The 27,355-nt window shown below is 52.8% G+C and overlaps 1 protein-coding gene across 8 annotated transcripts in view; it reads right to left on the bottom strand.

Annotated features, from left to right (window-relative positions):
- The window catches only part of LARGE2 (LARGE xylosyl- and glucuronyltransferase 2), a 118,034-nt gene that overhangs the window by 69,633 nt on the left and 21,046 nt on the right, over positions 1–27,355 (bottom strand). For 3 of the 8 annotated variants that reach the window (XM_075129546.1, XM_075129547.1, XM_075129548.1), the window contains exons 1-15: positions 24,316–24,556; positions 17,592–17,772; positions 15,986–16,248; positions 15,142–15,224; positions 14,446–14,569; positions 12,342–12,513; positions 11,981–12,085; positions 10,837–10,949; positions 10,270–10,395; positions 9,881–10,036; positions 9,485–9,648; positions 8,075–8,353; positions 7,384–7,530; positions 6,863–7,058; positions 6,503–6,651 (exon numbers count right to left, since the gene is read on the bottom strand). In XM_075129546.1, coding sequence (XP_074985647.1) covers positions 6,503–6,651; positions 6,863–7,058; positions 7,384–7,530; positions 8,075–8,353; positions 9,485–9,648; positions 9,881–10,036; positions 10,270–10,395; positions 10,837–10,949; positions 11,981–12,085; positions 12,342–12,513; positions 14,446–14,569; positions 15,142–15,224; positions 15,986–16,248; positions 17,592–17,691 — 2,177 coding nt within the window. In that variant the 5' untranslated portion in view covers positions 17,692–17,772; positions 24,316–24,556. Of the gene's footprint in view, positions 1–4,721; positions 6,652–6,862; positions 7,059–7,383; positions 7,531–8,074; positions 8,354–9,484; positions 9,649–9,880; positions 10,037–10,269; positions 10,396–10,836; positions 10,950–11,980; positions 12,086–12,341; positions 12,514–14,445; positions 14,570–15,141; positions 15,225–15,985; positions 16,249–17,591; positions 17,773–24,315; positions 24,559–27,355 lie in introns of those variants that run through there. The other 5 variants (XM_048855442.2, XM_048855440.2, XM_075129545.1 and 2 more) reach the window with 4 other exon arrangements.

Genomic DNA, 27,355 nt, shown 5'->3' with positions numbered 1-27,355 from the left:
CTACTGACCTGCCTCAAGCAGCATCTGTGCTTCTCCTCACCTCCCTGTTCTGGAGGGGAACACTGGATGGGCACAGGGGAAACAAAAGGGAGCCTTTTTCTCAGAGCAGGGGCATGTAAGGGCGTGAGAGTCAATGTGTGGTGCAGAGAGAGTAAGGGGAGGAACAGACGGGAAGAGCATGGGCAGGAAGAGGAAAGGGAGAATAGATGGGAGGGAAAGGAGAAATGACACAGGGGTGGGGAAAGGTAAAAGAAAAGCATAGGAAAATATCCCAAAGGAGCACAGAAACAAGGGGGAGCAGTGCTGCAGTTATAGGGTTGAAGGTAAAGGGGCTGGGCCTAGGACCCAGAGGGGCAGATACTCTCTTTTCCTATCTTGACCTCTCCTGTGACTTGGTTTCTTTTTCCACAAGAGGAATTCCTCTAATTTAGGCAAGAGCTTCAAAAGACAAAAGGAAAGTGTTTTGGGAAGCACCCAAGTATCTTGGGTGGGCCCATTGCCAGAATCTCTTAGAGCATCGATATAAGTTAAGAAGCAGCGCATTGGTACCAGACTGGGGATACTTCTCACATAAATTCAGTGCGCAGGAAAGGGAACAATCGCTCCATTGTTACTGTTTTTACTAGTTCTGTAGTGCCCAAATGTGTAGTGGTGCTTCAAAAACAGAGACCCACTGCCCCAAAGTGGACAAAGGGCAAGAAAAGGCTGCTAACTGGTCCAGGTTGATGCCAGTCTCCTGTCATTTTAGCAGTGTTTTTATCACTTTTGGTTTGTTTTGAAATTACGTTTATTTACTTATTACAATGCAGGCAGCATAAACTCAGCCACTTCCTACTCCTTTGTTCTCTGGCATTCAGAAAGCTTTCTTTAGCCGTGTTGTGGGAAAAAATGAAGAATTGGCTGGTGCCTCTGAGCCAGAAAAGAGATTCTATTTTCACTAAACAAGCAGAGTTGCACAGTGGATTGAGCACAAGGCTAGGGCCCAGTAACTCCTGAGTTATAATCCCAGCTCTGCTATGCGTTTCTTGTGTGGCCTTGGTTAAGTCTCTAGGGGAAATTTTTCAACAGTTGCCTCTGATTTTTGGTTAGCCAGTGTAAGAGCAAGGGCCAGATTTTTCAGAAGTCCTGTACTGAGCACCCACAGTTCCAGTTAAAGCATGTGAAGCTGCCAGGGCTCAGTACCTCTGAAAATCAAAATGAAGGCATCTCAAGTTGGGCACCCAAAAAAATCAGCTGCCACTTTTGAAAAAAACAAACCCCTTATATATCTCTGTTTCCCCCTCTATTAAATAGTAATGGGGTGGTAATTCTACACTTGCTGTATAAGGGCCAAGTGTTTCTCTCATTCTTTGGTCATCAGGAACTGACACCACTGAGCGAATGGGTATATTAACAGTAACAGATGAACAGAGCAGCAGGCTACATGTTATTGCTTGCTCTGGGCTAGTCTGTAATTCTGAAACACGTTTTCATATGGTTCCTCATTTTAATGATCATTGTCTTGAAATAGCTGACTGACTCTAAGGCTGAGAGCAGAATTTAACATGAACCTTTCCCTTTCAAAATTTACTTTGCCTCTGGGTCACTCCCTGTACCACCCATGACAGGCAGCCAGGGCTCCTTAGAAGATTACATTTTAAATTGCCCTAAGAACAATGCCTGCTTCCCAGCCTGAACCCACCAGCCTCATCCAGGCATGCGCTGCTGGAGAGTCTACTATGAGCTCCCACATTCAGGCTATGGCTTCACTGACAAAAACATGTTTTTTACCATGGGCTAACTAATGTGTGTGTGTTGTCATGCTGGAAAAACTAGGGAAGACAAGGCACCTGTAGTTTTACATGGAGGTAACCTAGGCAGGGTCAGTTACGAGTGGGGGTATAGTGTTGATCTTGCCTAGTTTATCTCACCACAAGTGCCTTGTCTCCACTTATAGGCCCTGACCAGCTTTAAAATTGTCATGGTTCATATTGAAGCCATTGAGCTAGAGATGAAAGACTCCATAGCTTAGTTCCCATCACCTGAGCCATCTTATCCTCTCCCACCCACCTGATTTTCTTGAAATGCTCTTTAGTAACAGATCCCACACCCCCTGCCTGTGCCTTCAGCCCCTGGCTGTGTTATACCTACCTGTGAGCTAATTCCAAGTCGCTGTAGAAGAGGAAAATAGCAAAGAGGCTAATAATAATTTGGGCACTGGGTTCTAGATAAAGAAACAGGAAAGCAGCTGTTTTTGAGGGGTCCTTAATTTCTGTAACAAGGAAGTGGCCCCAGCATCTCATATACCTGTGGCAGGATTGAGTGGTTACACTTGAAACTAGCATCTTCAGTGCAAGTACATGTAAAAGATCAGCAGCATAAGTCCTTAGTGCTCCAGGGCACTACCAGAAAAAGTAGCAGGTTTTGTCTTTGGTTGAATAGATTTCCACAGCTGTGTGTGACATATTTAGTCATGCACAGGAACGAAGAACCTTTATATCCAGATACCATCCAACCTCTCCTCACCTCTGTCTCATTTGTCATTCGTGCCAGATAACCCCAACATCTCTTGTGGTCCCTCCCATCCCTACGAATCCCATATCATTGCAGGCCTTGGTGTAAAATACCCTTTTTTGAATGATACCACTTTGTTTTCACAGAATTGCATAATGAGAATAATACTGACTCGTGAGCTGGTTTGTTTTTTTTAAATATCTCTATTTTTTTTAGCCTGATGCTAATAGTGAATTGCAGTCTCTTTGCTGCCTTCTCTCTGTAGCCTTCAAGTCCCTTGTGGTTTCAGTTTTGGTACAACTGTGTTTAGATTTTAGCAAATTAAAGGGAGGGGAGGGGAGGGGGAGAGGGATACAGAGCATCTGATCAATTTGTATTTATTTATTTTAACATTTTACTAAATAAAACACAATAAAATCGCTTGTCTCTGTAGCCATGTTTACCAGGTGAGGGAAGCATTTCCCATCACTACATGGGGCACCTGGACCTGGAAGAGCTTTATACTGTAAGAGCTCATGAGAAAGTGATACAGAGCCCAGAACTAATCTCAGTCTACTGGGAGCTCAGGCTTCATTTTCATCAGTGGGTGAATATGTTCAGGTAGAGGTTGAAAGCGTAACTTTGTCAAACAGCTATACTTTCCACAAGGCAAAAGGGCCATTAGCCTATGCAGCCAGATCTCATTTCTGCTTTCACTAGCTCCCCCTTATGCACCAAAGCTGCAATTTTGTTCATTGTTTGTGTTCAGGGGTGAGAACAAAGCAAGGCCGTAACTCCTGATGCTTTGATGTTGCAGGATGTTCACCGCACACGTCAGTGGTTCCATCAAGATCACAAACCCAGAAGGAGCACTAGAAACTCAGACTAGACCCAATTTTACTTTGGGTCAGTGGCTCTTAAGTCTTTTTTCAACGTATGGGCCACAGGGTATGGTTTGGCTTGACTAAGGCCAGGTCTGTACTAGAAAAGATTTCCTGGTACAGCTGTAGTAGCAAACCCTCTTAACATAGACACAGCTTATATTGGCAAAAAAGCGTTTTTGGCAGTATAGTTTATTCACCTCCCCAAACAAAATAAGCTATCACTTTTAAGCCAGGATAGAACTGCATCTTGACTAGGGCTTTTGGGGCTAGAGAAATGTCACCAAAATGCTCCCACCTGTAGCAGGCCTTTACAGTAGCAAAAATTTCTAGTCTAGACCTGGCCTAAGAAAATTGATCAAGTATAGGCAGGCTTAACTAACCAGCACTAGCTCAACCTGACCTAACATCACCATTTCTCCTAACACAGATGCTAGGTAACAACATTAGCTTGATTTTAGTTAAGCTCTAGTCTAGGCACATGCTGCTATGGGCAGGTGGTTACTACTGGTCTCATCTTTTGTTAAGATGGCAGGAAGAAGGAACCCTTGTTAATAGTACAGGAAAAGCTTCCCAGCCAATTCACAAATAGGCTCAAAGTGTGGGTTTGGTCTGATGTAACTGTACAAAAGGACCTCTTACCCTTCAGAGTGCTCTCTGAAGGTCTCAGCTGCTACCTCTAGGGACGAAACATGGCCTTAGTGCTGTTAGCCCCATAGCACCAGCTCAGCACACAGAGCTGCACTCCATTCCCTCTTGTACACCAGCAACAGAACTGGATACTAGGTTCTGAGTGGTTGCACTTGTGGAAGGGCTGCAGAAGTGACACTGAGGGTAGAATTTGCCCTGTAGCATGTCTGTTAAAGGGGATGACTTGTGAGATAGAAAGAGCCTAGCTTGCCTGTTAGAGCTGGGTAGGGGCCCACTGGCAGAGAAAACAATACATCTTTTTATCTGTTTGACCTTAAGTTAGCAAGTGCCAACTCCCAGGGAATCCTGCAATGCCCTTTGTCCAGTCACTTTTTGTGAGCATAACTGCAGCCACCCACTGCCACAACAGTTTGTTAGACAATGGCCTGATCTTCCTGGTGTCAGTAAATACCAGAAGGACCAGTTCTGGGTAGGGGATGAGTTCTCTCTTGCTTGGTGGAGCTGACATTTCTACATCATCTTGTCACTGCCGCCCCCCCCCCCCCCCCCCCCTGTAGTTACCATCCCTTCACAACCTTGTGACACAGTATCAGCTCCACACACAACCCTCGCTCCTGGGGAAGTGAACTTGCCCTAATTTCCTGCCAGCCTGTAAGCCCTGCCCCACCTCCAGCATCAGACATAATGTGACAAAATAACCACATGGCTCTCCAAGGATTTGAAAAAGAATTTTAAAAAAGCTTTAATTAAAAAATAGAGGAGACACTTATGCCCTTTCCATACAAAGAGTGTAGAACAGTAGCCCCTGGGCCTGCCTCACCCTGGCCGGAATGTTTTGCTCCCAGCACAGTAGCGGCTTTGATTACCAGGAAGTGAAGAGCAGAGAGTCTAGCACTGACAGTCCTGAAGATACTTCAGAACCATCAGGAAGGAAGAGAGAGGCTAAAAACCCTAGGCCCTCCTAATCATTTATACCCTGTGAGAAATCATCTTAAATAACTTAAATAGAGAGTGAGGAAAGCAACTGTGCCTCCATGCTCCAGTGTGTGAGGACTGTGGAACAGCGCCTGGCCAAAGCTGCTCCCAGCATAGGTCTCTGACCATAGCACCCAGCTACAATGTCAACCATGTCCCTGATTGTCAGTGTCAATATTACTGAGATTCAGGATCTTTCCCTCTGAGACTTGGAAGTGACCCCTAGAGAGGTTTCTCTAAGCAGCTGGTGGCCTACCAGGGGACAGTTTTACCTACTGCCAGAGCGGCAGGGACTGAATGGTTTTATCATAACAGGCACCATGATTTGGCAATAGATCCAATAGTGGCTCAGCTCCAAGGCACAGACCAGAACCAAACATGCTGTGGGCCCCAGACCTGCAGCACCAACCCTCATTAGCCATGTGTGGGAAAATCCAGGGATGCGACACCAAGGGGCAGCAGCCTGAGATTCCGCCCAGACTGCATGGGGAAGAGGGACAGGACTTCCCATCCTCTGTGGGAAGATGGCCATGAAGGTTAGTGGTATAGGCTGGCCCGAGGCAGTACCTATGCAGGGATCTTAGCTGGCAGGTGTTTTTGTGTACAGACCCTCAGCCAGCAAAAGATGGGCACGCTTGTGCACATACAACCACCTGCAAACAAGCAGGAAGGGTCACAGAGCCTCAGCTCCAGCCTGAGCCCTAACGTCTACACTGCAGTTTTATAGCCCTGCACCAGCTGCCACAGGTCACCTGTTTTCACAGCAGTGTAGGCATACCCTAAGAGACCAATTCTGTAGGCCACTTTGCCCTTGGGGAAACATGGGGGTGCTTCAGCTCCCTCTAGGCACAGGAAAGGAGGAAAGAGAGAGAAAGAGGTTCATCAGAAGAAATTAAGAACTAAAGTTCAGCCTGTCTTGCAGGGCTAAGCTACACCCGACAGTGGTAACTGTGCAGGGCCCCGAAGGAGGCAAAGCACAGAGGGTGCAAATGGGAGGACCTGATGAAACCAAGCAAGGGAGCATCTTGCAGAACGTCAGGTAAAGCTTTCTAGCAAGGACACTAGTGAGGCTGGGAAACAAGTGCCCCAGGGGACTGCATGGGAGCCTCATCACTGGTGTCATTCACATTTTGGCCAAACCTCTGGAAAATGAACAATAGGTGCCTCCCACCCCGGCCCTTGAAGTGGGAAATAGGCTCCAGGTAGCCCACTTGCTGGGAGATTAGCAATGTTGGCCTGTCTCTGGGTGAGGCTTTCAGCTTTCTGTGAGGAAACCCTCAGCCACTCAGGAGCAGTTTAAGAACTAAAAGCCCCTTTCTCTTGACTCTTTCCATTCCATCCCTAGTGGGAGCTACTGTTCCTGTGCTGGGGAAACAGTGCTGCAGGTTTGATCCCTTTCAGGCAGTGAGCCACACAGGAAGGAAGTGGTCTGTCCCCTTCCCCCTCCAGCCCACCGCCACGCTGTCCCTCAGCATCACAGGCTCCTCTCGGCAGTGAGGTATTTGAGTGCGGCAGCGCCATACCTACGCGACAGGTCCTGGTGGAACTCCTCCCGCAGTGTCTGCAGGCAGCCCCGGTAGCCAGCGCTCAAGCGGAACTTGGAGATGTCAAAGCTGGGGGCGTGAGGCATGTGGATCATGAAGGCATTGGGCAGGACCAGCAGCTCGTACTCCTGGAAAGAAGCAGGAGGTCAGCAAGCAGGCACAGAGCAGGGCTCTGCCCACACCCATGGGGGCCAGATCACCTACTCAGGGGCAACAAAACTTAGTCCAAAGGAAGCCTGGTGCTGGGAGAGACCCAGAAGGCACTTGCCAAAGCAGCAGTATGGGGTCCCTAGGGACAAAGAGTCTGGGCCCAGGAAATTCCACTGGCTCCTCACTCACCTGGGCATCAAGCTCCATGATATGGGACACCTTGTTCCAACCAAAGCCCACGAATCTCTGGTCATACTGGGGGCAGTCACGCCTCACTACAACGTAAGGCTCAAAGTCTGGCTGCCACTCCACACGGTACGGCACCGTGGCTGTCCGCCACTTGGCATAGTCAGTTGGGGCATGGCCCTTTGGCCACACATGGTACCTTCAGAGAGAGACAGAAATGAGGCACCAGATAGATGTGACACACCGAGGCCCCTCAGGTCCCAGAGACAAACTGCGAAGGGAGGCCAGCGGTGCAGTAAACCCTGGGGCTACAGGGAGACGCACACTCCTCTCACTACCTATAGGGCAGCAGCTTCAGAACACAGATCCAGACACAGGCACAGACTGAGGGGGTGGGGGACGACGCGAGAGGTGCTTGGGTCTGGGCTGCACCACAGCCCCTAGGAATGGGGTGGGACCAGAGAGCCTCCTGCTGCCTGTGGTCTGGGCCCTGCAGGGTGGAGGAGAGCAGCTCCAGCACCTACCTGAAGGTGTAGAGGGAGCCCATGTCCAGCATGGAGAGCAGCTCTGCTTTGGACTTGGGAAAGGTAAGACGGTAGTGCAGAGTCTCAAACGCTGGGACGATGAGCGCTGCCTTCCGCTGAGGCAGCTCCAGTTGCCGGATGGAGTTCCTGCAGCAGGGTAGGGGAGAGCGTGAGGCCTCGCTAGGACGTGTGGAGCCAGCAAGAGGTGACTGCAATGCATACCACTGGTCACCCAGTAGAAGCTAGAAGCCCTACGCAAAGCTGTGTTCCTGGGCCCCCTTAGCAGACGCTGGAAGGGCATCGGCAGGCTCTAGAGGATCCTATCTTTTCTAAGTGTGAGGTTGGTGGCAGGAGAGTCTTGGGATCCACCATGCAGGGAAAGGATGCAGCACCCCCACCCACCAGTGGTACAGAAGGGGCATCTCCTTCCCCAACCAAGGGTTCTCTCTCCCATGTGATAGCAGGACCCTCCCAGAGGACTCGAGCCCAGCCTGCACCTACAGAATGAGAAACTTCCTGACAGCAAGAGCTCCCAAGCTGGGGAATCACCCCCCGAGGGAAGGGCTGGGAGCCCCATTGTTTGGGACACAGTTGAACTAGACTGAACCTTAGGTGACAACCTGGAAGGAACCAGCCCACCGGGGCCCCTGGGGGTGAACGACTAGCTTGGGCTGGATGGAGAGGGCCACACCTGAGGTAATCGTAGAGCCCATACATGGGCAGGAAGTCGATGTCCGTCAGAAAGACATAGGGTGTCTGTGCATTGGTCAGCGCAACATTGCGCAGTAGGTTGACAGGGTAGAACTGCCCCTCCTTGTACACAATGTGGTATGCGACATTCCTGCGGTTGCTCAACACCTCCGAGCCCTGGGCATAGCGCAGGAACTGCTGGGCCTCTGCGTCCGACATGTACAGCGCCAGGCTGATGGGGCCTGCCCAGTGTTTGCAGATTGCCTCCAGCATCTGTAACCTGTAAGCCGAAAGCAACCGGCATGAGACTGGCCGTGCCAGACCCCGACACATGGGGAGAGCTCCAGATAACTGAGCAGGCAGGAAACAGCAGTGCACACAGCCAAGCAGAAGAGACTGAGCAAGCCTGCCACTCTGCAGTGCTGATGCCACTCAATCTTGCCCTTCTGCCACTGCCCCCCCGCTTTTTTCCTCCCCTCCACAAGCTACCGGAGAATGTAACGTCCAAGGCCCTGCCCCATACTCCACAGCAAACAACCTGGATTCTCTAGCAAGTTCCTTACATGCTGTGGCCTTTGCTGGAAATGCTGTGGCAGCTCCAGACGTGTTCCACAGTGCAGGTTTTTATTTAATTAAGCATGAAAATGACTCATCACGTCCATGCAGCAGTCCCTTGGGGTAGTGGTTTTAATACTGAATTCAATTTATTTTACTCTGTCCACCTTTTTGGTTTTGACATACCACAGATGTATGTGTTAGCATGTAACTGCACTATAGAATGTGGGGGAGTTGGAGAGTTAAACAGCCATCTATAGGGCTTTCGGCATGTTGGGAGGGAGTCTGGAATTGTGGGATAAGCACATTCACTGCCCATTTCTGCTACTATGATCATCAATTGAATAATTAACACTGTTAACCCTGGTAATTTCATGTTTAGATTTCACAGTTAACACCCCACTAAGATGAAGGAGTAGTTCATACCTCTTGCAGCTGGTGTTTCAGGCTCTCTGCAAACTCAGGCAGATGCTGCTGCATCAGGAACACTAGGTTCATGGCTACAAGGTTTTCTTTGCAGCCATGAGGGCTAGAAACATTTTTTTTAAAATATAAGGTTCAAGTTCTGGGGCATGATTCTGTGGTGAAGAGTGATTTTGCAATCCCAGAATCAAAATACAAACATTTCATTTGTGGCAAGACTCCCATTTCAGCCCCAGTCTCTATAAGGAGAGTGCCCTGCACCCCCGACAGAAGTAATGTTTCTATTAGTGCAGATCTAACCTTGGGTCAGTTTGACAGCATCTGTCTGCGTACAAAAGTTCCAGGGCTGATGAACTTGCTTACAGAGCCCACAGCTCCTTAGTCCTCAGCAGTGGGAGCCGCCCCTCCTTCCATCCCAGCCCCTTCCAGGTACCTGTCCATGGAGAGCTGGGCCACCAGGGTGACATCAGCAGGGTCAGGTGAGGCCAGGACCTCATACTGCAGGAAGAACAGGTGGATGCGGTGCAGCATAAGGTGCTGCCGGCGGAAATCATAGCAGGGGTCATCCTCATTGAGGTCCTCCAGGGCTTGCTGCAGCTAGAACATAAGAATGAAGTGGGGCAGAAGCCAGACTCGTGCTAGAAAACACCCAAGGGCAGGGGTGAGGCAGGAGCAGGCAGGTGCTGCAGCTGGAACACATGGGATGCTTTCACCTAGACTGGACAGAGCCCTCACAGAGTCCCAGGAGATGGCATGGATGGAATGTCCCATTCCCACGTTAAAGACAGGTGAGGATCAGGGGTGGGGCTAGCCACCAGCAAGGGCTCACTTGGTTTCTGGGTGGGCTGGGCAGGCTGGCACAACCAAAGAGCTCCCTGCGCAGCAGGTTCCCATCGTACTCTAGGAAGGTCAGGTAGAGGTTCCGGAAGAACTCCACATGCTTGTTCTTCACCCGCAGCTTCTTGGGCGAGTTCCAGTGGATCACCTGAAAAAGATGGGCTGGAGCATCAGGGACACAGTATTCCCCCACCCCTTAGGCTCTACCACCACCCATCCACCAGGCCTGGGGTGCAAGCTGCACCACAGGACGCAACACCCCATCCTCCAGGCCAGGAGGGTTCAGTGCCTGCAGCTGTGGAGATGTGAGGCTCCTGGGCCCAGTGCAGCTCCTCCTGGGAATGTGGGGGAAAGGCCCCAGCCAGGGGCCGGGAGACCCACCTTAAGATCAGAGACCTCTGAGTAACACTGCTCTGAGAGGGTATGGTCAGACAGCTGCACGTTCCAGAAGCAGGGGAGCTTGTACACCAGCACTGGGCTCTGCTTAATCACTGCATTAAAGATGTCCTGGAAGAGAATCACCAGTGAGCACATGGAGAACTGGACTCCTCTGGAGGACCCCCCCCCCCCCCAAGAGTTGGAGGGGAAACCCTGAGGGGACAAGAGAGGTCAGACTAGGGATCTCTGTATCATCCATATCATACAACCACTCTACAGTCTACAGGTGGGCACGGTACCCAGACCCTGCTCAGGAGGTGTCCAGGACTGAAATGCAAGGAATGCTACAGATCAGGACCAAGACTGAGCTGATGGAGTGGAAGGTTACAGATCTCAAGCATGGGTCCCAGGGTACCCACTCACAGCCAGCGTTGTCTGTAGTGTTAGCAGCATCCCATGGCCCCAGCATTTACTCCCCCACCTGCAGCTTCCTACATCTATAGTTTGCCCAAGAGTAGGAACCAGGGTCAAAGAAGAGCCTGCAGGCTGGGGCTCAGCTTGGCTCCACACCTGATCTGCCAGCGAGGTGGACAGCATGCTCATGAGCTCCTGCTCCGCCATCAGCCGCCACATCTGCTCCCAGCCAATCCGGCGCAGGCGCTCCAGCACCAGCAGGATCACCCCTGGGAAGCGAGGAAAGAGAGGTCATAGGTGTCCCCACATCACACAGGTACCAGCCAGCCCAGCACTGTGTTTGATGCAGTCGATCCAGCCTTATGCCACCCCTGAGCTCAGCTCCAGCCAGTCCCTTGTGGAGCATACTAGGTCAATGGTCTGGGATGCCATCCCCATAGCAAGTTCTCTAACAGCAAGGCCCTTTGCTGGGTGTCCCAGCCAGGGACTGGATTCTAGGCTTGCTGGCTAGCCTGGACATGGCATCCCTGTGTCCCACACCCCTCTCAACAACAGGGTCTACTGCTGGAGGAGGCCTGGGAACTCACCTCTGATAGGATTCCCAGAGTACAGGGAGTGTGGGGGGGCTCAGCCCACAAGCTTTCTGATTGGCCTGGGCAGCTCTGTCACTCACACTCACTAAAGGAAGGGCCTAGGGGAGCAGTTACCTCCGGGGGGTGCCACTGAGTGACCCTAAGAAACCACCCTTGGGGAAGCAGCAGAGTGCAGTACCTCACCGGCAGCCAAGGAGCAAGGCTGGCGCATGTGGCTCTAGTTCAGACTCGAGAGACACATTGAGTGAGTTTAGAGGGTCTCAGTGCAGCTCCCTGGGACCACTTATTCCTATTATAAAATCAAAGAGTGTAAGAGAGCCTCTGCGCTGGAACAGCAGGAAATGGTGGCCAGTCACGACTGAGAGGCACAGGCAGAGCCACTGGAGAGACCTGCCATCAGCCTCTTGTGGCCAAGGCCACGCACAGTTCAATTCCCAGTGGATTTGCTGGCAGAGCCTGAGCTGGCAGTTTGCTCCCCAAGTCACAGAGGACAGCAGCAGCTTTTCTCTGGGACAGGATGGGAGTCACAGCAACAGCTCCTCACTACCACCAACACTAACAGGAATGAGCAGAAGGAGGCGCTTCCTCATCCCAGCCCTGTCCCCCCAGACATTCTGGCGGCCTTGCCCTGCACCAACCTCACCACTGACAGAGACAGGATAAACCCCTGCCCAACAGGAGCTGACCTGTGCATGCTCTGGGCTCACCTGTGTTGAAGCCACGTCCAAGCGCTGGCCATGGCTTGTGGTTCTTCCAGAGGTTTCCGAGGTACCAGTCACTTTGGTTCTCCACCAGCCCAATCACCTGCTTGTCTGGAAAGTGAGACAGATCCACCTCATCAGAGAAGTATGTGCCCACCACAAATTCATGCCCCCTCCTCCCCCGCCGCCCACAAGTGGCTGATAAGGACAACCAGGGAGAGCCAAGCAGAAGAGACGCCTAAACTCCACCCAGTGCCAAGGGGTCGCAGGTTTTCAGAGGAGCCAGGGCAGTGGGCCTGGCTTCTCTCCCAGAGGTACAGCTACTCAACTGGTCCCAAGGCTCCTCCTCTCCACAACTCCCCCTCACCGGAGAACTTCCCGAAGACAGCCCACAGCTCAGCGATGTCGGTGGCAAAGGTGATGTCTGTGTCCAGGACAATGACCTTGGAGAGGTTGGAGGGCAGCGCCTTAGTGAGCGTTAGCTTCATCAGCCCATAAATCCCGGAGTAATGCTTGTTGGGAATCCACGACACCTCTGCCTGCAACAGGGAGGGAAGAAGCCCTCAGGGCCAGGATATAGCCATTCTCGAATCTCCCCGGGGCTAGACACACAGCACCCAGTCTGTACCACAAATCCAACACTTCACCCGGAAACAGAGGTGTAAAATGGCATGGCTCTTCCCCAAATCCAACCCCCACTGCCCCAGAGGCTAACGAAGCAGCACAACTGTGCTACAGAGCTTCAAAGCCCTCAGGGGGCTAATGAGGAGGCATGAGTGAGTCCTAGCAAGGCAAGGAGACTGCATTCCACGTGTGGGTGGGAGGCACACTCCCTGGATCTCAGGGGATAGAACATAGGGGGATTTTACTGATGCACTGTACAATATTCCAGCTGTTCAGGCCTCCGCACAGGGCCTGTTCCACAGATTACATCCACTATGGCAGCTGCCACCAGGGGGCACACAGATTCCAAGCTTAGTGCTAAAGTATTTTCCATTTGAAGTGTTTAAGGAACACGGGAATCAGAGACTTCCAGGGATCTTGTCCTCACCCCTACCCACTCACTCAATGTCTCCACAGGCAGCAAAGATGGAAAAGGCCCAGGAGAGCAGCCAGTCACTCTCCCAGGGCCCACAAAGGACTGAGCCCTACAGCCCATTCTCCAGTCTGTTCCAGTTAGTGATCAACATCTGAGCAATGGGCTCCTCCCCCCAGCGAGTGTCTCCATCCTGAGACTCAGCCAAGATTCCTTCTGCCCCGCCCCACACTGCACCCTATGTATCAGCCTGAAAAATCTCCCCCTCCCCGACTTGGGGTTTACACATCCAGATATCCCCAGCCACCACATTCTCCCTCCCCTCCTTACAGTCACTAGCCAAGTTGGACGGATGCCATTCTTTAATGGCTCCCCACAACCCCGTTCATTCTTGTTGCCCTTCCCTGTACTCCCTCCAGTCTGTGTGTCTGCTCTGGGCCCCTCAGGACGAATGTCACCTGCTGAGTGTCTCCTCCCTGCTCCACGAGGAGAGACCCCAGGGACTGAGGTACCCAGAGCCTTACAAAGAGGAGCTATCCCCTCCCGGCTTTGGGACACAAGCCCTCGAGTACACAGCCCCCAGATACAGTGGCCTTTGTGGAGCTCTGTCCCATCACAGCCCCACTCTCCCCAGGCTCTCCCAGCCCCTCTCATCAAGGATCGGGGTTTCCCCTGATGTATTAGCAGTGTTTCCTGAGGCTGAGTCTCACTTGACTCCTGCCCATGTGCCTGTTCTCTTTTGGGCCCTTTGGGATATTTCTCTGTGCTGTCCACAGTTCCTCCCTGTTCCCCATCATCTGGGCATGACTTGTACAGATGCTCTCAGATTTTGTGACCAGACTGAACTCTGATGCCTAGGCTTCCCACTGCCCTATAGCATGCCCCGCTGCTTCTGTGGATGGTTTTGACTCTGGCTGTTTCATATCCAAGCCAATGAGTCCCATCTTGCTTTGGAGGGGCCCTCTCTAGGTGAGAGTGCATGGCCCAGTTACACCTGGCTCTCTGAGGAGGCTACCAACCAGGGGACCAGTTAGTGTCACCTGGGCTAGTGGTTGTGTCATTTTGACATGCGCTTGCTAGGAATGGGTCTGAGCCTCGCCAGCTCCTTCATACAGGAGCCACCTGGGAACTCGCAGAAGGGAGCAGGTTTCAACTACTTCAGACCAGAGCCAAAGTGGAGGAGAAAGGCCCCTTCACAACTCCCACGCCAACCAAGTGCCCCCTTATCAGTCAAATGGTAACAGACACCAGGGGGAGAGCAGATGAGAGAGGGGCCAGCAGCAAGAGAGTTAACAGTCTGGCAAACTCTCCTCACCACCATCCCTGCCTCCCTGAGTGGCTGATCACTTCACTGGAATACCAAGACTGGAAAGAGAAGCCGAGAAAGTGGGGGGAAGAGGGACAGTGAGGGGAGAAGGGGATCTGGGGCTCCTGCCTTCAAATCGTCTGCGTTGTAGAAGCTAACGTAGACGGAGGGCACTATCCAGGACTGGAAGAGAGTCTGCAGGATCTGTTGAGCCACCGAGTCCGTGATGAGGTGGAAATGGAGAGGGTTCTTCCTGCCAGGAGGAAACACAAGCAGCTGTCAGAGATCCTTCCTGAGCCACTGAGCCCAGGACAGCTTCCTCCACCACCAAAGCGGGTGGCATCTGGGAGAAGCTGCCCCATCCTGAGCCAGGGTCCACCTGGGACAGATCCATCCACACCCCCCAGCAGATGACAGGTGGGACCCAGAGAGCCTTCACCACCCCGCACCTCACTCAGTCCCTACCCAGACAGCACAGCACCTTCACATGGGACCCTCAAACACTGGTCACAGTAACACAGGATCCTGGGAGTTGTGACTGGTTAAGAGGGACAGGAAGAGGGACAGGTTAAGTTCTCCACCACCACCACAGCCTGGGCTTCCCAGTTGCGCACCTCCCCTTCCCACACTGCCCTATGACTGGGGAGCCAAGCTGCAGGAGTGTTTCATATCTGATCCCCATGTTACCTGAACCCCCAAAGCACATGGGTCCGAAATGGAGATGGAAGCCCACCAGCCCCTGAAGACAGGGTAAGTGCTGTGTAAGAACCTCTATAAATTAGCATAGCATAGCAGAGGCTCCCCCCACACTGTTGTCTGGGTTACCTGTGGAAGAGGATGGATTTCACCAGGGTGACCACGTCTCGGCTCGCATTGTGACCAGCACATACAATCGCTACGTGCAGGAGCTGCCCAGAGACAGAAGGCACCATCAGCCCTGCCCAAAGCAGCACCCCTGGGGCAAGGGTTGTCCAGCATGCAGCAGCCTCTGGGTCAGTAACACTTCGTAGTATCATTCCCCACCCCAAGATCTTGGCACTGATTAGAGTCCTCTCCTCCCAAGGCAGATGGCGATAGCTGCTGCATAACATTCTGGTCAGGCAGTTCTCCTACCCGCCCATCTCACCTCACACAGCATATCTCATACAGAAACAGTCTCAGCAACCCAGCCCCCTAGGGACACAGGTCAGGGTCATTACCCACAGGTGATAGGTGGGTAAACTGAGGCAGAGAGCGAGGAAGGACTTGCCCCAGATCACAGAACAGGTCAGTGGCAGAGCTGGGAAGAGAACCCAGGAGTCCTGGTGCTGCCTCCCCACCTGTATGCTCACACACTTTGAGGCACTGAGGAGGGGCACTAACATCTCCCAGTGGGACGCAAGAAGGGGTCATTCTTTTGGCTGTCAGCATCACCCTCTTAACTGCAAATAAAATGCCCATGTATTTGAGGCATGAACAAAGCAGACAGCAAGGGGGAGGCCCTGGCATGGCCAGTGCAATCAGGCAGCTACACAGCGGCGGTTGAATCTAGGGACTCGCTGCTAGGCCAGGCCATCACCCTAGGCCATGGAGACCCTCAGCACCCGGTGTCATTGGCCATATGTGCAGGCCCCTCAGGGTGCCTGCCCTCCCCAAGGACAGCGCCATGAAGCCAGCTACAGTCGCTCACCTCACACTTCTGCACCATCTGCTGCTTGGGGCAGCCTGTGCGGTTGCTCCTGTCATCTCCTGGGGCATCCCCATCCTCAAAGGAGGCTGCCCACTGCTGGCTGCCATCACTCCCCTCCACAGCCCCAGCTTGCGCCCGAGACTGGCTGAGCTGCAGGCGCAGTTGCAGGTTTTCCTCTTCCACCTTGCGCACCTGAGATGCCAAGGCCTCTCGCTCCAGGTCCTGGTCCCCAAGGCAAGGAGACAATAGGAGGGAACGGCCATCTGTGGAGAGAGAGCCCCCCAAATCACTGTGATTTCACACCCCGGGACATGGTAGGAGTCACGGGTGGGACAGCACCCCATGCAGTGCCCCCTGACCATGGAAAGGGGGAGGGAGAAGAGATAACAGTTGGCCATGCATGGGGAGAGAGCACCCCAAAGTCACAGTGAGTGTAGGGCATGGGGAGGGAGGGGGATAACATGGGAGTGGCACTGGTGGCTGGGGACAGCAATTTGTGAAGAAAGAATGCCCCAAATCCCCACAGAGGCATGTGCATAGCTGCCTTCCTCTAGGCTCCAGACACCTATCTCCCACCTAAGCCCCTTACTATTCACAAACCAGGCACTGGGCCACCTGCATCACATGCACAACCCAATCCAGTGGAGGTTCAGAGGCTGCCTAACTCCAATCAACAGCTTGCATGGGGTGGACAATATTCTGATGTGCATCTCCCTCAATCTCTGCTATTGAAGTTATTCCACTTCAATTAAACATTAATTGGGCCAGAGAGAGTGAGAATCACTTTATATCTCACTGGTTAGAGCATTCAGCCGAGAAGTGGCAGATCCCTGTCCAAATCCCTTCTCCTCTTCAGGCAGAGCGGGGTTTTGAACCAGGGGTCTCCCACATTCCAGATGAGCACCCAACCAGGTTATGAGGCAGCGCCTCCACCGCTCCCTCCCCCTTGCTGTTTTAAGTGGAATTAGGTAGCCTCTGAGCAGGCCTATCGGATCCGGCCCCACACACCAGTGAGGCACAGGAGCACCTATCTTCCCCTGGTTTGGATCACTAGCTGAGATAGGACCTCCCCGCAGCCCACAGAGATAAGTGCCTGGGCTGGGAGGTTGGAGCTTAGTGCACCTCTCTCATCAGCATCTCCCACTGATTAGCTGAGGTGGCTCCCAGCCTAGCATACTGGCTTTTGTGGATCCCATTGCGAGGCACCCAGCTCTCCCCAGTCCTTGCACAGGGAGCCTAGGCGCCTAGCCCAAGCTTTGTAGATCAGTGTTGTTCCTGTGATTTTCTACAAATCTAGAAGTTAAGCACCTGTGATGCTCAGCCTTGCAACCTTTTTGGCTCCCAGCCCCTATGTCCATCTCTAAGCTACATCTCCACCCATAATGCTTTATATACAGTAATGTACTTGTCCACAAGCCCCCCCAGAGACAAGGCAGGGGCATCACCCCATGTTACAGCAGATGAGGAAATTGAGGCAGAGGGACTGTGCCCACAACGAGTTAGTGGCAGAACCAGAAGAAGCCAAGAGCCCTGGCTGGCAGCTGTCTGCTGTCGCTCATTCCCCTGTCCTGGGCAGTACCTCAACCCAGAGCCAGGCCACACTCACATTCTGAACTGCCCACAAAGACACAGAGCCACGAGAGAAGGATCACCAGTGTTACAGTGGCGAGCAGCAGCTTCAACTTTCCACGCCAGGAGCGCAGCATGGTGGGCAGGCAGGGCGAGGGCTGGAAGCAGTGAGGATCACGTGGGCAGGTTCAGCCTAGCTGGCCCCAGCATCCTAGAGCCTGCAATGAAGGAGAAGCACATGGAAGTGACAGAGCCAAGGCACAAGCCTGCAGGGCTCTGCCCAACTCAGTCCAACATCTGAGCACAGAGGATGGCACTAGCTCAGAGTCTCTGGGTGAAGCAGTTGTGTAACCACGATGGCAGCTCAGCTCCAGCAAAGCTCTCCCAGGCATGCTGAGAGGGCACCCTTCGCCCCACTCAGGGATTACTGTGAAGCTGACTTGGGGAGTCTGGAGACGCTGCCTCCTGTACCCACTCATGAAGGCTCCAGCATTACTGGCTTTACCCCTTGTTACTGTTCAGTGCAGCACCCTGCCTGGTCCCGGATTATTATTATACTGTGGCTGTCACTGCAGGAGCTGAGTGAGTACCAATTACTAAGCAGAAACCCAAAGATGCTACCCCAAAGCTGTCAACAATCTGACCTAGCTAAGAAGAAGCCAGCCTGCAGACCACATCCAGCTCCAGCTCCCAGCACCCCATGAATGCACCTCAACAAATTTTCAACCTCTTGGCGCCCAAGCAGTTCATCAGGATCGTCAGCCCCATGGCACACAGTGTGGAAGGCACTCACCCAGGCACAGGCAGTGAGTTGCTGGCCAAGTTGAGATCTGACTCCTGACCCGGTGCCCTCTTCTAATCACTAGGCTATGTTCCCTCCTCTTCCTCAGGCTGCTCAGCACTCTGATGGCAGTTCAAAGCAGAGGACCCTCCCCTGGAAATACTCTGCCACACACTCCCACGAGTTTTACCTGGGGGCCCCCAGCTAGGATGAACCGCTTCTACAGGGCACAGGGAGAGGGATCTCAGACCCCCAGGCCAACTTAGAGATTGACAGGTAACATTCCACAGCTTGAAATCCCTCCAGACACAGAATGGCCCAGTGTCCATGCTGTGCTGGAGAGGCCTCCAGGGACCCTCCAGGAAACAAGGGGGAGCCCCTGAAACTCTGGAGAGAAGCTGTCAGTGGACACGTGTAGAGCAGGCTGGTCCCAACACCTGGCATCAGAATTCCAGGGACCCAAGCTGGGAGTCTGCCAGGGAAGAGGGGGTGCACTGCCCTACAGAACCCCACTCCGGTGGGCACCTGGAATGCCACAAATTGGGCTACTACATGGGGACACCAGTGAGAATCCACTCACCCTAACAACCTTGCAAAGCCAGTAAGGAGGTGGCCTGAGAAAGGTGTGCAGGGAGAGGTGGGATGATGTCTTACACCCCTTGTGTCACTCCTCTTGGCCACAGCTGTCACTGGAAAGTGGCTAGATCTGACCAGAGAGAAACTGCCTCCCAGCTTTGCAGACACACAGCCTGGTCCCTACAGAAAGCGGTAAAGCAATGCCCTACTGCTGGGGCACTTCCAGCGACTGCACCTCAGTAATCTCAGCAGGCAGCACAGAGACCTAAACCTGTGGCTCCCACAGGATCCCAGGCCCAAGGCTTGGCCTCCAGCCAGCTGTTGAGCACAAGATGGTGTTCAGTAAGTTGCTCTCATAGAGCTCTGAGCCACTGCCAGGTCACCTGATGTTTAATTAAACCTGCCCTTGAGTTAAAGAACAAATTTCCCCTCCCCCACTCCGTCTGGAGGGGCCAGAACTGTTCCCGAGATACCGGACTCAAGGACAAAGCACCCGAGGCCACACTGCCCTGGGATCCTTACCCAAGCAGAGAGAAGCAAAACTCAGCATTCTGGCTCCCTTCCCAACCTCCTCCATCCAGCTGACCTGCTCCTGAGGAACAAAACCATGACAATCCCTGCGTTGGCTCCCAGCTGGCCACATAGGGACTGGACTCACAGCCAGACGCCTCCCTCCTCCCCTTGCTGGCTGTGGATGATTACCTGCTCTAACAAAGTTTGGCATTATGCGGAGTAAAGATCGTGACTGCTTGACTGGGAGTCACAGGCCAAGTGCTCCTACCTTAAAGGGACATGCAGCCCCTTTACGTTCCTGAGCCAGAGAAGGCTTGTCCAAGCCCAGGGAGCTGTGTTCCACAGGCCCAAGCAGTGGATCCAGCTTCAGTTCCCTGAGTGTCCTGTCCCCAGGGCTAGAAATCCTGTGGGGAGCAGCCTGTTCAGCCCTTGTGGGGAAGAGAGCAGAGCCCTTGACAGCTCACTGCACCACCCAGACAGCTTCTCACTGCGCTGCCATGATCCAAAGGGAGCCCCTGGCCTCGTGCACAGAGAAACTCAGGGCTGCACTGTGGGGAGAGGAGGTAGGTGATGCAGAGAAATGTTCTCTGGGGACTAAAGTGAAATGAATTGGGGGAGGGGGTCATCACATTCATCACATCAACCCTCTGCAGAGGTGACCACAGCACACTTTAACCCCCAGCGTCTTCCCCCTGGTCAGTGAGCTGCATTTACCTTAGTGCCTGTGCCAGGGCAGAGACACAGATAAACAGGCACTCGCTAGGTCAAAATGCGACGGTGACCCACCTTACAACAGCTTCAAGCCAGGGGGAAACCAGAAGTTTGGGGAAAGCTCCACCCACTTGAGAGAGCAAAATGGGGCACCACGCTCAGTATACTGTGCAAATCACAATACATCTGGCCCATCCCTTTTTCAGTGCTTTGCTCAACAGTGGAACAGCTGACAATGGTGAGTTAAATGGTCATTGTTGGGTTTCAGAGTTAACAGCCCCTTGAGTTCACGCCTCTCAGAGCTATTGTTTCGGGCTGTCTGAAGTCTTAAGCAAATGTCACAGCATCAGTTACACTCAAGTCATGTTTTTAATGTTACCTTTGCAACTGGAAGTGCTACAGACAGTTGCTGCACGCCAGCCCTGCCCAAGCCCTCAGGGGAGTCACGATTGGGATAGTTAGAAATAAAAGATTGGCCATGTATTGCATCAAACTACCCTGCCTCCCCAGTAGCACTGGCATCACTACAGAGGTATTACTCAAGAAGCAAATCAGTCATGAGAAACATAGGAATGAGAGAGTTAGTCAAGAGAAGAAAAAAAAAATGGAGAAAAGCCAAGAGACATCCCCACTTCAGGAGAGAGGGCTGACACATCAAAAGGAGCCAAACAATGAAAATTCAGCTGCTAGCAGGGAGACCATAAAAGAGGGAATTTCCTCCCCCCAACACACACTCCCCGCTTCCACCAGTGATCTTCTGGCAGCACATGCCCCCCTCCCCCTCCTGCCTTTGACCCATGACTGGCAGGTATTAGAAGGAGGCAGAGATTCTCATGTGACTCTCCCACCTCTCCCCCCCCTTTTAGCTCCCGACTGTTCGCTCAGCTAATCTCCAAGCCTTGCTGCCTCCAATGATGCATGCTTCATTCTTCAGACTTGTGGGACAGTTACCTACTAGATGGGGCCTCTGCTTAGGCTCAAGGGCCACAGGTCAAACGTCATGACAAACACCACAGCTACCTGTGGCTGGTTCCTCTTCTTCCCCTCATTTCCCTGCTTGATCCCTAGAGCACTGAAACATCAACGCTCATTACTCCTCCCAACATTTTCCCCACAGAACCCCAGGGACCAAGTTCTCCTCTGCCTTGCACTTTGTGTGGTCATTGACACCTGTGCAATGGCTGCCTCAGATCCCAGCCTCCTCCAGCATAAAAGCTTCCAGCTCTGGACACTCCCCAGAGAGGCATGGAGCTGCTGCCGAGGATGCTCCTCTCATCCAAGAAGAGGAAAGGAGAGCAGCAAAGAGACAGCTGTTCACTCCATGAAGGAGAACAGGTTCAGCCCCCCAGTTCCTCACAGCACCAAGGGGCAGAGACCTTTTGCTTTTAGAATAGACATTTCAATTCCAGAGCAAAGATGAAATATGCAAGAAAGGCTCAGATCCCACAGGCCTGGCAAGCCCCCCCTGCCATACTCCCCTCCGGGTCCTGCCCACACAAGCCCAAGCTGACCCCCCACCCCCAATTAGGGTGGCCCAACCAGACCCTCTCACAGGCCCAGCCCACTTTTCATCTCTGTCTTTGCTGGCAAATAACTGAGAACTGATCCCTGCCCTCTCTACACAACATCTGGAGACCATTCAAACAATAGCCTCCCTCCTGCCAGTCAATTAAATGGGCCTGGATTGGGAACTTCCTTCCTATTCAAAGACCCAAGCCTATTGATGTGCAGATGCTTCATGAAGTGAGCTGTAGCTCACGAAAGCTCATGCTCAAATAAATTGGTTAGTCTCTAAGGTGCCACAAGTACTCCTTTTCTTTTTGCGAATACAGACTAACACGGCTGTTACTCTGAGCCTTTAGTTCCTGTGGGGCAGGGAGCAGGGGGCTGTTTTCCTTCCTTCCACTGGACAGTGATGGGCACCCAGCGACACAGCCCAAACAATTAAACCCAACGGATAGCAGGTGATGCAGGAAAGGCCTTCAGCCTTCACACTGAAGTCGCCCATTCCTCCAGGCATTGGGGAGGCAATCACATATCCACTAGGCACAAGCACATGCAATGAGGAGCTTTCCACAGAACCACTTGGAGCACGGCGACTTGGCTGCAGCAAGTCTGCCTCAAGGGTAGCCAACATCTTGGTGGCTTCTCCAGCCAATTCCCAGCCAATGGGAGCTGCAGGAAGCAGCGGCCAGCATGTCCCTGCGGCCTGTGCTGCTTCCTGCAGCTCCCATTGGATTGCAACGGCAAACTGCAACCAACCTGTGGACGGTCAATGTAAATACTGTCTTGCGTCCCGCCAGCGGATTACCCTGACAGGCCGTGTGCAGCCTGCAGACTGTCCACCACTGCTCTAGGTTCTCCTCCAAGGACATCAGACTCTGCCTTGCCAACGACTGTGCAAGAAGCCCAAGGGCTGAATCTATTGGGCATATAATAGAGCAGATTGCAGATGTCCTCATGTGTAGCCCACAGAGACTAGGCTCCCCAGAGTGCCCTGCAGCCAACCACTCAGAGCAAGAGGGTGCATCGCATGCTCAGACCTGTAGTTTCTAGGAGGCTGCACCCTCAGAACACAGAGAGGGACACCAGCTGCACTGCAGATCTTTGAGGGCCTCGTCTGGCCTTATTGTGTCTTTTGCTCTCTACGTAACACAATATGAAAGAACTACACAGGCACAGTAGAGATCGAATAACCATATTCTGTGGTGTATTAACAGGAGTGTCACCATGTAACACACGGGAGGTAACTGTCCTGCTCTACTTGGTGCTGGTGAGGCCGCAGCTGGAGTGCTGTGTCCAGCTCTGGGTGCCACATTTTCCCTGTGGACAAATCAGAGGCAGCCCATTGTAGAACAACAAAAATGATGAAAAGTTTAGAAAACCTGACTATGAGGAAAGGTTAAATAAAGTGGGTATGTGGGGGAGGTGAAACTGATAGTCTTCAAATATGTTAAGAAGTGTTGCTAAGAGAGCTGAAGTAAATTGTTCCTCATGTCCACTGAGGGTAGGGCAAGAAGTAACGGGCTTAATCTGCAGCAAGAGAAATTTAGCTTAGATAATTAGGGGGGAAATTTAACCATGGGGTAGCTAAGGTCTGGACTAGACTTCTAAGGGAGGTTGTGGAATCCTCATCATTGGAAGTTTTTAAGAACAGGTCGGACAAACACTGGTCAGGGATAGTCTATATCTATTTGGCAGGGGGCTGGACTAGAATCACTAGATGACCTCTTGAGCTCCATTCCAGCCCTACATTCCTAGGATTCTGTGTTCACACACACACACACACACACATATATATATCCAAGGATGTGAAACACAGGAGACAGTGAGGACCACTAGAGGGCTCACAAACTATTTAAAGATATACAACCTAATTCCTACATACTACAGGTCTGTGGGCTGCCCTTTGGTCACCTTTACTGTGTTCTGTTCCAATGCCATGATTTTCCCTTCCTTCTCTTTTGTCTGGCCTGGGACCAGGGGGATGCTTCACCCAAGCTCCATTGTGTTAGGCACCGGATGGCAGATCAGTGCTCACCAAGTTTAATGGTCAGTGACAGCAAGCAGGCAGATGCAGACTATGTGGCTGTGTCCTTAACAGTCTGATAAATGGGGCTGTTCAAAGAAACAAATTTAGTCCCAGTTGGGATTAACAGTTTGGCAAGTGTACCAGAAAGGCACAGTGGAGACTGGTGGCAGAGGAGAAAGAGCTATGAGACACCCAGGGGATGAGGCCAAGAGGGAGGCTGGCCAGACTAAGGAGAGAAGCTTTACCTACTCCCATTCCCATTCAGTGATCTCCAGCTGGCTGTCTCCACCGTGAAGGTGAAATGGGAGGTGGGGTGGGGTGGGGAGGGGAGTCTGCTAGAGAGAGACCCTGGGGACAGACAGCACAGGGTCCAACCACGGAGCATGGCAAAGAAGAGTCCTGCAACTTCTCTTCCAAGTTACCCTTCTAGCCAGAAATGTTCCCGGCTCACACAGCTCCCTCCACAGGCAACCACTATCACTCCATCGCCTCCACTAATTCCCTCCCCCGACGCCATGCCATGCCCCATTCGCTCTCACACTCTCCCCCCCCCAACCCCCATCATCACAGCACCATCGCCTCCTCCCACAGAGCCCCCCACACACACACACCCCTGCTGCAGCTCCCCACTGGCACAGATCTCCTTACCTGGCTTTCCCCTCTCGTCATCCCAGAGCGGCTCCCAGCCTAGCGTGCAGTCTGGGGCTGCTGCGGCTCCTTTCTGGGGCTTCCTTTCCCACTCCTCCCTTTCAGACCAGCCACTCCCCCCCCCGGTTCCTGCAGCCCAGGCTCTCCCGCCCTAATGGGGGCGGGAAGAGAGCAAACCAAGCAAGAGATTAAGTTCACTTTCTGCTTCACGAGCCCTGCTGCGCACCCGGACTTGCCCAAAGGTAGTTCTCTGCCTTCCAAGCCCCACCCACCGCCTTGACTCAAACGTCTCCTCCCTCTCCGCGGGGGGAGCGGGCAGGGAAAAATCATCCCCCCAAACACCTGGCTGGAGCAAATGTTTGCAGAGGAGAAGGCTGGGACAGCCCCGAAGATCCAATGAGCGGGGAGCGCAGCCCACCGGGGCCGGGCCAGGTTTTCTGAGACGGCACCGCTTGCGAGGAGTCCCGCTGGCGCGCTGATCGGCGCCCGGGCCAGGCTGCACCAGGCTCCCTCGTGCTTGGAAAGGCAGCGCGGGCTAGTGGCTAGAGCAGGGGACTGGGGGCATCAGGCTGCCTAAGCTCTGTTCCCAGCTCTGTCGCTGTTACCTCCATTTCCCCTTCCGCGCTATAGGGCTCGTGTTACCCACCTCTCATGGGAAGGGGGAGGTTCATTAAATGAGCATTTACAAAGGGCTTCGAGACCCTCAGCTGGAAGGGGCACAGGGGAACCCCTGTAACGCAGCTGAGCCAGGCAGAGGAGCACCTGCAGTGCCTCAGGGGAGGGCTGAGCTCCGGTGTGGAGCATGGGGAGACAGGGAGGACGGGGGAAGAGGGTACAGGGCAGAGTCTTCAGCTCCCATAGAGCCTCCAGTTCTATAGTCTAAATTGAATGGGCAAAAAGCAGCACGCCCCAAACACCCCTACGAAGGCAGAATAGCTCCCAGAGAGCCCAGGAATACAGTGGGGAAACCTGCCACACAAAACTGCATGGGGGATATGAAGTGATCAAGGTTTCCTGGTGCAGCAGAGGAAAGAGGGGCCCAGCTGAATAGCCCAGGCTTGGAACAGAATGCTAGCTATGCGGAGGCTGCCTGTACCTGCAACTTCTCTCCCGCTCCGCCTCAAGGGTTACAGAAAGAAAGGCAGGCTTGCATCTCTCTCCAGGATGCACGAACACTACCTGCCCCTCTCCCCACTTTGCATTTCAGAAGAGCAGCTGGGAGGATGCACAGGGTGTGGTAGGAAGGGGAGTGACAGTCAAAGTAAATTGCCACCCACCCCCAAAAGTAAGAGGCACTAGTAAAACCATAGCCAGCAAGCACAGACCTGCCAGCCAGAAAGATATAATCTCCAAGTGCAATGCATACCTCCTGGGCTGGGCCTCCACATGTGCACAGACACTGCCCCAGGAAAGACATTTACCTCCAGCCCAACGGCTCTTTCTTGTCCTTATGAAATCCCCATTCAAACATGCAATTGCTCCTTAATAGCTTCTTTATGTGCAGCCCATTCCTGGGCACGAGGGAGGGGGCTAGGGCTGTCCTACCCCCACATCATAGATGAGCTGCTGCATCTTTCTGGGCTGAGAAAGGAGCAGCACTCTACCTTGCAGACACCAGCAGGGCCTCTTTCCTTGCTGCAGGTCTTCAGCGACATATGGGGGCACAGGGCACATTAGCTACTGATTAGAGCAGAGAGCCTGAAGTCTTTGCCGTATAGGTTCCTACGTTGCACTCATCACCACAGTATCTGAGCACCTTCCAGTAGTGCATTAAGTGCTATGCGGAGCATGAGCCTGTCATGTGTAGTTTGTTCTCTCATCCTATCCTTGGGGGAGATGCATCTATAATGGAGTGTTTTGTTTTGGAAGGGTTTTATTTTCTTTACTATCCCTGTTGTTCTGTATTTATGTTAGAGAAGGCAAGGTCAACAAAAGGCACCTTGAATTTGGAGCAAAAGGTGGTGAGGTTTGTGATGGTCTCTAGTTCCTGTGGGAGTTCATTCCAGTCTCAAACTGGTCTCCAGCTGAGCATTACCCTCACCATAAAGAGGAGTCAGACTATCTCGGCTCCCCCCCACCTTTGAGAAGGAAGTGTTATCTAAAGGTTAAAACATGGACAAGTGAGTTGGCTGTCTGGGCTTTTAGCCCTCTCCCTGGAATAGTGGTCGGAATAGTGGTCAGAATAGGGCTCTGAGATTCAGGACTCCTGGCTCTGCCACTGGCCCAGTTTGGGTCCCAGGGTGAGCTACTTCACCTCTGGATACCAGTTTACTCACACACAACTGCCTATAATAGCCAGGGGGGTTGTGAAGTTTCCATATTTAATATGTGTGAGGGTCTTTGAGATCCTCCCATGGAAAGAGACACCACAGAAGGTCCCCCGCTCACACCCGCTCCTTTCAATTGAGAGAGAGCACAACTCCCACCCCACCTCCCAGCACCTCTGCACCAGTTGGTGAAGCTAGGATGCCTATATGAGAGACCTCTGCCTTGACCGAGCAGCTTGTATGGGCTGACTAGGGCAGCTCAGCCCAGAAGCCCCTATTGGCTACCTATATTGGAACCTCCCCATCTCATTGGCTGGGGGGCCAGAGGACTAGTTACTCCCTAGCATTAGCTATGGCAGTATCCATCCCATACCAGCAAAGCTCCTGCCTTCAGCCTCCAGAGCTTAGGTAGCAGGTGCAAAACCAGGACAGCAAGCCTTGAGTCATCACTAGTCAGTCTGCATGTGAGAAGCTCACTGCCCAGCAGAAAAGAAGGACAACAGGGATTGCAAGCAGGGGAAAAGGACAGCAGGGATTGCAAGCAGAGCAAGAGTCCAGCTGAAAAACTGGGATGGGGCAAAGTTACCCTCCCTCCTTCACTACACTCATTCAGCCTCATGAGTCCTGGCTTCCAGCTGAGTGAACATGGCTTCTTCCAGAGTTCAGTAGAGTGCTCCAAGCACTAGTCTGGGTAGGCAAGTTCTGCCATTAGGTCAGACAGAAGACTCTGTCCCTTCCCCGACCCATCCACACACAGTCCACTTGGCCTCTGT

The sequence above is a fragment of the Caretta caretta genome, chromosome 6, assembly GCF_965140235.1.
Source record: "Caretta caretta isolate rCarCar2 chromosome 6, rCarCar1.hap1, whole genome shotgun sequence".
Taxonomy (NCBI): Eukaryota; Metazoa; Chordata; order Testudines; family Cheloniidae; genus Caretta; species Caretta caretta.
The sequence above is the reverse complement of the archived record's forward strand: the minus strand, read 5'-3'. Positions and strand labels throughout refer to the sequence as shown.